The 13,578-nt window shown below is 46.6% G+C and overlaps 1 protein-coding gene across 1 annotated transcript in view; it reads right to left on the reverse strand.

The window, feature by feature from the left end:
* The window catches only part of CIB4 (calcium and integrin binding family member 4), a 47,318-nt gene that overhangs the window by 5,174 nt on the left and 28,566 nt on the right, over positions 1-13,578 (reverse strand). Inside the window, exon 4 of the mRNA XM_032391523.1 lies at positions 7,115-7,256. Coding sequence (XP_032247414.1) covers positions 7,115-7,256 — 142 coding nt within the window. The remainder of the gene's footprint in view (positions 1-7,114; positions 7,257-13,578) is intronic.

Genomic DNA, 13,578 nt, shown 5'->3' on the forward strand with positions numbered 1-13,578 from the left:
TCACCAGAACCTGCCTAAAATTGCACTTCCTGTCCCATTCCCTGCTTTATTTTTCTCCCAGCGCCCCATACTACGTGACACACTGTATGTTTCATTCATTAGCTCCTTTGTTTCTCTCCACTAGAATGTAAATTCCTCGAGGGCAGAAAGTTTTGTGGTTTTGGGCACTCTTGTATCCCCAGCTCCTAGAACAGTGCCTGGAACAGAGTAAGCCCTCACTGAATATTTGTTGCGTAAGTGAACGCATGAACTATCCAAAGTCACACGTTGATAAATGATGGAGACGGTAGTAAACCCAGGCGCTACAACTTTGTGGGAAGTCTGTGCTCTGAATCACTCACAACTGCTCTCATGGTAATGAAGCACCCAATTTTTAGCTGGGTGTGTGACCATCTAAACTTAACACTGTATTTCCCAGCCTCCCTTGCTGCTTGATGTGGCCCCACGTTTGAGTTCTGGCCAGTGAGATGCAAGCAGAAGAGGCACAGGTAACTTCTGGGAACGTCTTTAAAGAGAAGGCTATACCTTCTTTGTGACACTGAGGCGACCTTGGGGACAGAGGATAGAGTGACACCGCGGAGGAACCTACGTCCCGGACCTTGCAGAACCACCGTGGACAACTGCCTCTGGGATTCTACACGTTAGAGAAATGACACGTAGCTGCCAGAGATCTTGAAAGCTGTCTTGTGTAAACCACTTGGGGTTCCCTGTCATTTGCCACCAAATTTAACCCAAACTAATGCATGGCCTGAGCCTCCGTTTCCTCATCCATAAACAGACTGACAGTATCTCCACAGAGTCGCTGTGAAAATTAAATAAGGAGATGCATGGAAGTCTTCTGGCATGGGGCTTGGAATATAGAAGATGCTCATTAGGTAGAGTAGAGGCTCAATTTTATGCCATTTGAGGATGTTAAATACTGAAAATGCCAACCCTGGAAACTGTAATCTCTCGCTTTGAAGAACGAAAGCTGGAGCTATATTGGTCCTGGAATGAGGGAGCAAGTGTGCTGATGTCACAGGATCCTTCAGGGGTAGAGCTCAGACTTCTGTCTCCGTCCCCCTGGACAGGAAATGGATATGAAAGGACAGCTCACCAAACCAGTCCTTAAGCAGATGTCTCCCCCCTGGCCAACTGTTTATCAGCCCCAGGTCCTGGAGGTGAAGTCCTGAGCCGTTCATCCAGGCTCTCCCTGCGCAGCTCTGCTATCACACATCGTGAGTGAGGGCTGGGGGCAGGTGGAGGGGCCGAGGGACCGGCACCGGGACTGGAGGGAGGGGGCAGCCGCAGTGACATTGCACTGCTGGTAAGAAGCTCCGCAGCCTCTCCCAGAGACCCTGCAGTGTCCCCAGGCGTCCCACTGGCCCAGCTCCCATATGCAGAGGCTGCAGCAAAGTGACATGGCTCTGGTCCCAGGCCATCAGAAAACAGAATAATTTGCTGGAGTAGAATGTAGTCCTGGACAGTTCCCCTCCTTTGGGGGTGCAAGGGCAGAGACGACTGGGAAAGGGGTGGGGGCTGGGAGCTCTGGGCGGCTGGCCAGCCCCTGCAAACTCAGCAGCCTCAGACCTGCAGCCGGGGCCGTTCTGAGAATGGGGGAGGGCCTACCTCTTGCCATTTCCCGACAACAGGGAGGTTAGAGAGAGCTTGGAGAATCGGGGCTCAGCCTTCGGGTCCCCCCAGAACACTCTTGCCATCGCCATCCCAACCTCCCTGTCCTGTTACTCCTTGCAATTTACGAAGTCCTTTTACAGAAATCAGCCCATGTTGGTTGAGTGGGGAAGGGCACGCCTTCACCATCATTCGCAGGAGAACGGAGGCTGCCTCCCTTGCCTCTCCCAGCCCTCCGTCCTGGGTCAGGTCTTGGGGCGGTGTGGCAAACTCTCCCGCTGGTGCTCTGGCACGTGCCTGAAGGTCATTCACATCTGGTGGCGGCCCTGCCGATGGGAGCAGGAAGGCAGGGCTGGGGTGTTGGTCTCTGACAGGTGAAAGTTCTTACAGAGAGGGTGGGGGCTCGATCCACTGGAGGCCAGGAACGTCCCTCAAAGCAGAAACTGGAGCCCAGCAGGTACAACCCAGGTGCTGGATTCTTGACGGAGAGCCATCCCCCCTTCCTTCCTATGAACAGCAGTGCAATTCCTGTCCAGGGTGACGCCGTGTTCAGTTTAAAATACCCAGCTTTCCAGTCCCCATTGCAGCTATCTGTGGCCATGTGACATGGTTCTGTACAGAGCAGTCCAAAGCTGCTGGGTGGGGCGTCCAAGAAAGCTTGTTACAGAAGAGTCAACTTCATCTGTGCCTTCAAATGTTCATTTGGTTCTTATCCCTTCTCCCGTCCTTTTTTCTTCCTGCCTGGAATGAAGATGAGAAGCCTGTAGGCACAGACACCATCTTGTGATGATGAGAACAACAGTCCCATACTAAAGATGGCAGATTAGGGGGGCTGGAAGGAGCCAGGCATTGCCTACTTCCCCCTGGCTCTGGACAGCCTAATTCCAGGCTTTTTTTTTTTTTAAACATGGACACTTACATATAACTGAATGCAAGCCAAACTGGTATAGTAGCTCCGAAACTCTGCTGCACTTGAGAATCACCCAGGGAGCTTTGAAAAAGCCCATCAACCAGGGCACACCTTACATCAGATCTGTGCAGCTGGGGCCCAAGTAGCCGTGGGTCTTGAGTCCCCAGATGATTGCAGTGTGCAATCACGTTTGAGAACCAATGGGTTAGAGCAGTGTCTCCTAAACTTTAAGATGTGGAGGACCGAGCTGGGGGTCTTGTTAACATGTGGACTCTGATGCAGCAGGTGTGTGGCAGGGCTGGGGGGCTGGGGAGTCTGCATTCCTAATGGGCCTCCTGGCAATGTCGCTGCTGGTGCATGGGCCACTCATGGAGGACCAAGGCATTAGGGCATCGACTTAAGTCTCTGGACTTTGGCTAAGAAGGCTCACCAGGGCCATTACCACCTTCTCCTTTTCCTTTTTCTTCTTCCTCTTCTGCCTTCACTGCTACCCTTCCCACCTCAATGTACTGAGCAGCTCCCACGCGCCAAGCACCGGGCTCAGAGATTCACGTGTCCCATCTCTAATCCTGCTGACAGCTCCGTAAGGCAACAAATCTTCTGAACCCAAAGAGAATTCAGATTTGTCTGGGTATATCTGATGAAGCCTTGGAGTTTATGAGTCCCCAGGCATCTATTTGCACAGCTGATTTGCATGAAGGCTTTGCACTTTCTGTTTTTGTGCCGGAGCTCAAGGAGGAAGGAAACCCATGAAGGGGGCCTGGAGAGAGGGGCTGGAGGAGGACACGACGACAGCGTGGGGGACACGTGGTATCTGGTCCCTGATCTGACCTGAGGCGCTCAGTCTGACCTCTTGGGAGTGAGGGCATTCTTCCCACTTCTCAGCTGAGCACAGTTTAGCTCCTGTGCCTTGAAGCCTGAAGAGAACCTGCTGTTCTTGTAGCTCCCTGAAGGTTTGGGTGTTTTTGTTTATTTAGCTCTGGAAACCATGGAAAGATAGCTGAGGCAGACATCTTTGGGCACATCTGCTCAGCCCACACTTTACCATCTCTGAGAAGTGTCCCCACTCCCAGCAGTGGGCCTTGGGAGCTGTGTTTTTTATGTGATTCTGCATCTTCTGGGCTGCGGTTGGTTGGACAAAGCTGTTTACCCAGCCCGGGAGTAGCAAGATCATGCGTTTGGCTGAGCCATCAGCCTCTCCTGAGAAAATGGGGGACCAGGGTGTTCATCTTTGGCCCATAGGCACAGAAGCATAAAAGTCTGCAGAAAGAGCAAATGCACAGAGAGAAGCGGAGATGAGAGACCAGGCAGCCAGTGAGAGAAAAGAAGATAGCAGCTGCCTCACTTCCTGACCACTTGCCAGTTGCGTCCTCGGGAGGCTGCTTCAGTTCTCCCACGGGTTCCATGTTGCTTGTGATGGACAAACTCTAGAGCCCTCCCCCCTCCATGACAAGCCCCTCTTGGTGTTTATGCATATATAATCTCCATGTCCCTTTCCTGTGGAAGGGAACTGCGACTTATATCTCACCATCGGAATTTGGCAACAGTGATGGGATGTTACTTCCGTGATTACAATGTTATGTAAGACTCTATCTTACCAGCATATGCACTCAAGAGACTCTAGCTGTCTTTGAAGAAGCAAGTGGCTATGTCAGGGGAGGCCCATGTGGCAAGGAGTACAGACCAGCCTCTGGAAACTGAGGGCAGCCTCCATCGGATAGCCAGTGGGAAGCCAGGGCTCTAAGCTCCAAAAACACAAGGAAATGCACTTGCCAACAACCAGAGTGAGCTTGTAAGTGGGTTCCTCCCCAGTCACATGCAGCCCAGACAGAGCCTTGACTGCAGCCCTGTGAAATCCTAGGAGAGGACACAAATAAGCCGTGCCAGACTCCTAGCCCATGGAAACTGTGAGATTTTAAATGTCATCTACAGCCACTAGGTTTGTGGTAATTTATCACACAGCAAAGGGAAACGAATATACTGCTGTTCTTCATCCATTGCCTTTTACACAGGTAGGTCCCTGTTACTTGCCACCTGAAGACTCTTGGCTATGATGAGAGCACTCAGCCTGGGCCAGCACTCTGCATCAGGAAGAGCTGCCCATTCAGACGAGTACTGACTGGAGGCGGAAGCGGCTCGGGACAGCACAGCAAGTGCTCTGCGGCATGAGTCCCGACAGAGAGGGGCAGCAGCTAGTAGGCTAGAACTCCCTGGGGATCCCCAGAAGTACTTGGGGTAAGGAAGGAGGATGACTAATGAACAGGTAGGGACCACTAAGCCAATTAAATTTGGGTATGTGATTTCATTTGTACTTAACTCTGCTTAAAGTTCACTGTAAATGTATGTCTTGTATCAAACTTAGGACATGTGGGGCCATTTCTTCTTCAAATATCTTTTCTTCCCCATTAATTCTTTTCCTTCTGTTCTTTAGATTAGATTATTTATATTGAACTATCTTCAGAGTCAGGTTTCTGACTCTTTCCTCTGTCATCTCCATTCTCCTGTTAAGCCCACCCAGGGAATTTTTATTTCAGATATTTTATTTTTCACTTTTATATTTTCATTTGATTCTTCCTTATAGTTTCTATTTCTCTGCTGAGAATTCCTCCTATTTCTTCCATTATGAATTTCTTTTACCTCACTGGCCAAGGTTTAGTAGCTGTTTTAAGAGATTTATCAGCTAATTCCAACATCTGGGTCATGTCAGAGACAGGCTCCATTCTTGAGAATATGTCAATTTTATATTTTTAATTGTCTAGTGAATAATTTTAGATTGTAGCTCAGACATTTCTGGTTTTCTAAAATTTTTGTATTTTGAATAATTTTTGATTGTATCTTAGACATTATAAATGATTTATTGTCTGGATTCTGTTATATTCCTCTAAAGAGTGCTGATTTATTATTATTATTATTATTATTATTCTATCAGGCAATTGATAGGACTTAAAGTGCAAACCCTGTCACAGAGGGACCTTGTTCAAATGCGGTGGCCACTCAAATCTCAGTTCTGTTATCCTTCCCTGAGCTGCTTTGAGTCTGCCCTTGTATATATGGTTTAGAGGTCAGAAAGAGATCTGTTCATACACAGATGTTGGGCTCCTTTGTCTGGCTTTCTTTCATGGACTCTCCCTTCTTTTCACTTTTCAGGGGAAAATTGCCCCAAACCCTCTGATTCTTCAAGTCAGAAAGAGTTCAAGGTTTCTATCAGTCCTGTATGATGCCCCTCACTGAAAGCCACCTTTAGGCTAAAAAAAGTTTATAAAAAGGGGAGGGGACCATCCAGTACCATTTCTTTCTTTTAAATGTCAACTCTCTGCTTCTGGTACCATTCTAGTGCCAGCAGGTAGTTGAGATATATATATGTATATATATATAGTATATATGATTTTATTTATTTATTGGAGAGAGAAAGAATGAGTCGGGGAGGGGCAGAGGGAGAGGGAGAAGCAGACTCCCCACTGAGCAGGGAACCTGACTCAGGACTCAATACCAGGACCCAGGGCTCATGACCCAAGCTGAAGGAAGACACCTAACTGACTGAGCCACCCAGGCGCCTATATGTGTGTGTGTGTATATATATATATATATTTGAGTTTGTAGTTGCTATCTGTGGAAGTGACAGTATGATAAGAGCTTACTCAGCTATTCTCAGCAGGGGAATCTGTGATTTCATTTGCGTTTACTGGATACTAAGCTTGAGAACGTAGGGCTTACAAAAATATCATTAAGTCCTTTTTACAGATGAGAAAACTGAGCCCTCACAGGTCCATCAGGCTTAAAACTCCTCCACTCCATTTTATCCAAATCCATTTGGGCAAGGCAAGAATAAGATGGCGTCCACTGTGTGGAGACAGTGAGGACCTGGCTGGAAGGGAAAGCATATGAAATATCAAACTATGCAAGCCTGAATGTACAAGTCCTTTGGGGCCAAGGAGTTGTCACAATGAGCTTGAAGCCTTGTACATGGTCTGTTTGAAAACTTCCCAAGATTTCTTTGTTTCTTTCCTTTTAATTTCTTTGGAGAATTCCAGGCATCTCAGCTGTGCTAAGGGAACATGAGCCCACTGAAGAGCAGGACTTTTGCAGTATCTTATGGCTAATCCAGACAAAACCAGAGACCACAAAATGTCATAGGACCTCAGAGATGATCTCTCTCAAACACCTCATTTTAAAGATGATGAAACTGAGGCCCAGAAAGATGAAATGATTTGTCCAAGACTTCTCAGCCATTTTGTGGCTGAGCTAGTTCTGGTGTTCAAATTTCTGAATTCCTACAAAACAAGCATGTCTCCCTCATACCCATATGTAGTCCTCAATCTCTCTCTGGCCTGCCTACACTGCTATCACAAAATACAACACCCGTGGCTCCATTTGCCTCCTATGGCGTGGAGGGAGGGCATCTATCCATCGAAGTAGTTGTTCACCACCATTTTTTTTAAATCTATAGAATTCAAGAAACATGCTAATATCCATAAACACCCAAGTGAATCCCAAGGAACATCATCCCACCAGTGAATTGATGTTGATGGATTCTAGGTTGGTATTTACTCTATGGCACTGACCCCAACCCACCACCACCACTTAGTAACCCACCATAGATGCGAAAGGCATACTCGATCTTCAGGCTGGGGCAGGCCTGCTCACTGAACACAGATGCCATGCCCAGCACATCCTCAAAGGAGAACACACCGTTGTGGGAGAACACTTTGCAGATTCGGTCTCTGAAAGGGTTGACCTGTGGGAGAGGAGGAGGGGGAGGCCTATCAATGTCAGGTTCATGCCTCCCTGGCCCTCACCTATCTATCAGAAGCATGGCAAATTCCTCCCTGGCACCCTCCTCTGCTTTCAGTATGCCTAATTCATTCCCACCTACCAGTACTTCTTTCCCCCAGTTGCTCAGGGGCCCAGCCCTGCCTGTTCTAAACTCTTCCTTGCCTGCTGGCGGGGCCTTATCAGATCCCAACTTTGCTGTAGTATTCTAGAATGACCCCCATCCCTCCCCTCAACCAACCCAAATTCTTTTTCCTTAGATGCACCTCAGCTAAGAAAGCTATTTGATTCTGTGAGTTCACATAGCAGATCTGAATGGCCAATCTGCCCAATATTTAATTAGTTGAAACAAATCTCTGGTTGGTTTTTCTAGTCCCCCTTTCACTGACTTTCACTGACAAGGTACCTTTTCAAGTCTCCAAGCTTCATGCAAAAGGATTAGTTCCTCTGCTTCAAGTACCCAGTGTGCCTATTACGTCCCTCAAGGGCATTTGAGCCCCAGCGCCACCCCCCCCCCCCCCCCCCCCCCCCCCCCCCCCCCACCCCCGCTGCCACTGCCTCTAGGGGTCTGTATCCTTGTCTAACACTCCTTAGGGTTTTCTCAGCAATAGCCAATGCTTAGCCCTCTAGTTTTGATCTCTCCATTTATGGCACATGAAAATTTCTTCTTCACTTCTTTTGAACTAAGCTACATGTTAACATCTATGATTTAATTTTATTTGGTGCTCCTATGTATTTGAGGTGGGAGAGAGAACAGTCTGTGTCACCTCAGGTGGCCATGTAACCTCTCAAGCTTTAGTGAACAAACAAGGTACCTAAGGTCCTTGTTAAGAACATGAAGTGTGAGCTCCCACCCGCAGAGGTCCTGTTTTAGAAGGTCTGGGGTGTAGCCCAGCATCATGGATGAATTGTGTCTGTCCCCCAGATTTGTATGTTAAAGTCTTAACCCCTTGTACCTCAGAATGTCACCTCATTTGGAAACAGGGTCTTCTAGATATAATTAGTTAAGATGAGGGCATATGAAGTAGGGTGGGCCTCTAATCCAATATGACTTGTGTCATTTTTTTTTTTTAAAGATTTTACTTATTTGACAGAGAGAGAGACAGCGAGAGAGGGAACACAAGCAGGGGGAGTGGGAGAGGGAGAAGCAGGCTTCCCGTGGAGCAGGGAGCCCGATGTGGGGCTCGATCCCAGGACCCTGGGATCATGACCTGAGCCGAAGGCAGACGCTTAAGAACTGAGCCACCCAGGTGCCCCTTGTGTCCTTATTAAAAGGGGAAATTTGGGCACAGAGACACGCACTCGAGGAGAACACCCTGTGCAGATGAAGGCAGAGATCGGCGTGTGGTATCTACAAGCCAAGGAATGATGGCCGGCACGCCACCAGAAGTTAGGAGAGAGGCAGGGAACAGATTCTTCCTCGCAGCCCTCTGAAGAAACCAACCCTGCAGACACCTTGATCTCAGCTTGCTAGGCTCTAGGACTGTGAGACAATAAATTTCTGTTGTTTAAGCCACGTAATTGTGGTACTTTGTCACACCAGCCTTAGCAAACTAATACACCTAGGAATCGACGTTGTAAATAAGGTCCCTAGGTGACAGGTCACATATATATACATATGTATGGCCCAGGAGTGGCCAGGGGCCGGGAGAATCCGGACTGCCTTGCTAGAACCTCCAAACAAGCTCCTGCAGTGTCTGCCCCTCCCTCCCCACCTCCACGCCCCTGCTCCCTGGAAAGCTTAAAGTGATGGCCTCAGGCGAATGCTGATAAGGGCTATCTCCTGCCCTGGGTTCCAGGTCACGTGTGTCTAGCTAAGTGGCTTCACAAATTACTTTGCCGAATTTTAACTCAATTAACTATCGCAAATGGTGGCTTAACAAGATTCCCGCAAAGAAACTACAATGGAAGATAATGCTTGTAATGCAAGTGCCGGTGATCAACCAGAAAATGTCAGGGCCAGAACCTCTGCCTTTTAAAATACGAGTTCTTCTCTATGTGGTAGTAGAAACGGTGAGAATCTAGTCAGACATAACTGAAGTCCCGGCTTCAATTCTCATTTCCTGTGGTCAGACAGGGGCAAGGCAGACCGGCAAGCAGTGAGCTTAAGCATATATCCAACCAGGGAATGAGATACCAATCTTCCCTTCCCTGGGGGCCCCCCTCCACTCTTGGCCTTGCTGGGAGTGATGGGGAGAGGGGATGGTTGCTAGGAAGCCAATCCACTCTCTCTTAGGCCCATGTCACGTGACTCTGTTATCTATACACACACACACACACACACACACACACACACCTTGTGTTCTAGAGACTGGGAAGAAGGCAGTTGGTGTGGAAGCTGGTGGTAACAAGAATAGTGCATAGAACAAAATGTAGTGACCACAGATACTGTTGGAAGATGTGGGGGAAATAAACATTAGAACACATTTCACGCTGTGGAAAGTCTGCTAAATAGTTGAAGAAAAGTACAGATGTTTCTCACATGGTTTTCCTAGATTCTGTTTCAATAATAAAATACATGAAGAACCACATTTCTGAGAGCGACTAATGGAAAGAGGCGATATTGACTGAACAGTACATTACTTCTTTAATGAAGACACCAGTTATGGGAGAAACTGTCTGGGTGTAATCACCGATGGAGTGGCTGCTCCATGATGAAAAGGATTCTGGGTAAGGGTGCAGGGATGGCCACACCTGTGAAACCAATGCCCCACAAAACTTCCTGCAGGCTACTATAGTCAAAAGGTTAAGTCCAGAAGTACACAAAGTGGTACAGGATGCAGTGGTGTGGGTAGTTTTGTTTTTTTTTTTTAAAGAGCTTAAAGCGTAGTAAAACATAGACAATGATTTGTAATCAGAAGGGAGGGGCGCCTGGGTGGCTCAGTTGGTTGAGCGACTGCCTTCAGCTCAGGTCATGATCCTGGAGTCCCGGGATCGAGTCCCACATCGGGCTCCCTGCTCAGCAGGGAGTCTGCTTCTCCCTCTAACCCTCCCCCCCTCATGTGCTCTCTCTCTCTCTCTCTCTCTCTCTCTCTCTCATTCTCTTTCTCAAATAAATAAATAAAATCTTAAAAAAAAAAAAAAGAAGGGAAGTGACTTTGAAAATCTTTCGAACCACGTAGAGATTTGCTGGTTATCTTTTGGCAGAGGACTTAAAAGAGCCATCAAACTTTAAGATGAATTATATGTGTTTCTTGTACAAGAAGACAAATGTTCCAAATTTGCTGAGCATTTTATGATGACAAGTGACTGTTGGCAGATATCCACTGAAAAATGAACTCGAATTCTTCTGACTCTTCGAGGTAGAGGTGACTCATTTCAGCAATGAGGGAGAAAAGCACTTGCTTTTCCAAAGAACTCCTGCTTTGGAGAGAATATTTTGAACATCAGATTTTTGTTGTTGAAAACATGTGGAGTCACCTAAAATAATGCTTCTATCTGCATACTTGAAAATATTAGGAACAGATTTTTCTAATCTGTTTGAAAATCATCCAAATGGAGAGTGTCAGTGGATTTTGAGTCCATTTGTTAAAAATATAAAAATACAGTGTTTTTCCAATTAGCTTGTAAGAGCCACCGACTGACATAAGGGCAGATGGACATCTACGAGCTTCATTTCGATAAAAAGCCTCTAATTGGTGGAAGGGATTGAAAATGAGTGCCATAATTTGATACATGCAGCCAATGATACATTTCTTCTCTTTTGACCAGCTATGACAGCCACTAAAAATAGACTCAACTAGAACCAGACCCCCAAATGGCCTGATCTCAAAGTGTTAAAGCAAGATTTTAAAAGAATAATGAAGCACATCCAACCACACTGCTTTCCCTTACACTATTGTTATTAATTACAATGGTGAGAGGAGGAAATTTTGTTCTATAAATGAAAGGGGAATCTATTTTTAAGGTATTTTATGTGTATTTGGTTTATATAATATTTAGCTTTAAAATGTTTTATTTTGCATGTTTATATCATAACATACAGGTATTGTAGTAAAGGGACCGAGTTTGAATATACACATATTATGGGGGCATGCTCCCCATTTTTTTATTGCTGGGGAGGCATGATCAAAGATAGCTGGTGATCTCTGATCTAGACTAACCCCCACATAAATCAGGGATGTGGAAGAGGGGCCTCGGAGTGGGGGTTGGGGGGAGTGACTTGCCCAAGGTCACTCAGTCTAGGACCCAGGTCTCCTGAGTCTGCCCAGCACCATTTCCACTATGGTCCCTTGTGGCAAATAAACATAAAAGAAAAGGTGGCGATGGAGGCAGAACATGTGACCATCAAATGTAGAAAACCTTGGAACTGGAACCTCTTAAAAGGCTTACTTCAATTAAAAAATAATAATTTTTTTTTTTTTTGACACAAAGTGCCGAAACGGGGGCTAGCTTGAAGTCAAAGCCGTGGCCCCTGTGTGTGAGAACTCCATCCACCTCAGCCTTCTGGTGGGTAGCGGCCGTGCTGACTGGGAGCAGCCCTGGAAGGGACAGTGCGAGCAAACACTGCGGGCCAGAGAAGCCGAGAGAAGGTGGAGGCAGCAGGAAGCCGGCAGGCTTGGGAATGGTGGAGGGGCCAGAGTGAGGAGTGGGGGATGCTGTTCCTGAGAAGGTGGCAGGGCCTGGGGTCCCCAGGGCCTGGAGGCCAAGGGCCAGCGGGTACGGTTCTCTGTGAGGCCTAGTGGACACCTGCCAGGAGGGTGTCCCTGGCCCGTCTCTGCTCCAACAATGGCAGCTTCCCCCTCTCCCAGGTTCGCTGCCTCATCTCTTCCTGGAGGGAGATCCCAGGGCACAGACTTCCCCTGTGGCGAGGTGTCCTTCGCACACACGCAGCTCTGTGCAAAGGGATGCTGCCAGGGCCTGCAAGGATAGTTTCGAAGGGCCCGGGAGAGGTTGCCTCTGTCCGTCCCTCTCCCTGATCTCCACCCTGAGCTAAGCGCCAGCTTAGCCGGTGTCCTTGGGTCCAGCCCAGCCACTGGCAGACAGAACAGCTGGGAAGAGGCAGGAGAGGGAGTGAGGCTCATGAGTGATCACAGTTCCAGTTTACTGTGTTCCAGATTTGTGTTGCTATTACTTTAACAATCTGAAATCTGAAACAATAAATTTTGGGACCTATCCAGACAGTTATAGTCTGCATTAACTGTCACACTCATTTAGAAGCCTTCAATCCTCCAGAAGAGGAAGAAGATGACAATTGACGAAGCAACACTTCCATTTCAAGAATAACACGCACCCCAGTGTGAAGGCGTTCTGAACAAGGGAATATAAACATGTCAGTGTAGAGATTTATCCAGGTAACTCAGTAGTGCAATCTCCATCTATGTATGACAACACAAAAGAAGATGACAATAAACCCCAAAGGCTGGGGATTTTTTTTTTTGGAAACAGAAACTACAGTTTGTTGACAATAAAAGATTGCAGTCCCTGCCAAAAAACTAACATTTTTTTTTAAAGATCTTTTCAAAGTTATTGAACAAGAGATTTAATTTGAAGATGAAAGTCAGAGGGAAAATATTTGGACTTAGCTTAAAAATATCTCCTCACCATTTCTCCAACTAGCACACAGTCAAAAGGAGCTTTTTACAGTTGCTGGAAAAAATTCACACAAAAATACACTAGTGACTCAACGTGAAGTTTGATTTTTAAGATCTTGTTTTTTAAAAAGGATCCAACAGCATTATTTCATTTAAAACTTCTCATTGCTAATTAAACTGTCTTAATTTTTAGCATTTGTTGGTTTTGAATAATGCTTTATTTGTTCATTTTGTCTGCTACCAACTCTTGCCAAAAGTATACGATTAATGTTTGTATTTTAAAAATTTTAAACAGATGTAAAGCATCTGTCAAGGAAAGGAATAGATGGAGGTGTCTGCTGGGAGGGGTATATAAGAGGCCAGTCCTTTCTGGGTCTTGAATGGAGGCCTGAGGTTACTGACACAGACTCTTACTGAGCCAAGTGCTGCCTGAAAGACTTCTCATTGTTGTGCAAGATTGGGTGAGCAGACCCCATATCCTGGGAGAAGGGTGTAACAAATCGTTTGTGTTTTAGTGCCTTTAAAAACTTCCCCCAGATATACCATATTTATGGATTAGAAGGTTCAATTTAATTAAGATGTTGATTCTTCCCAAATTGATCTGCAGAGTTAATACAATTCTAGTTAAAGTCTTCCAGTTGATGTTTTTGCAGAAATTAACAAGATGCTTCTAAACTTTATATGGAAATTGGAAATACAAAGGGCCAAGAACAGCCAAAACAATCCTAAAGAAGAGGAACAAGGCAGAAGCAC

The sequence above is a fragment of the Phoca vitulina genome, unplaced genomic scaffold, assembly GCF_004348235.1.
Source record: "Phoca vitulina isolate PV1807 unplaced genomic scaffold, GSC_HSeal_1.0 scaffold63, whole genome shotgun sequence".
Classification (NCBI taxonomy): domain Eukaryota; kingdom Metazoa; phylum Chordata; class Mammalia; order Carnivora; family Phocidae; genus Phoca; species Phoca vitulina.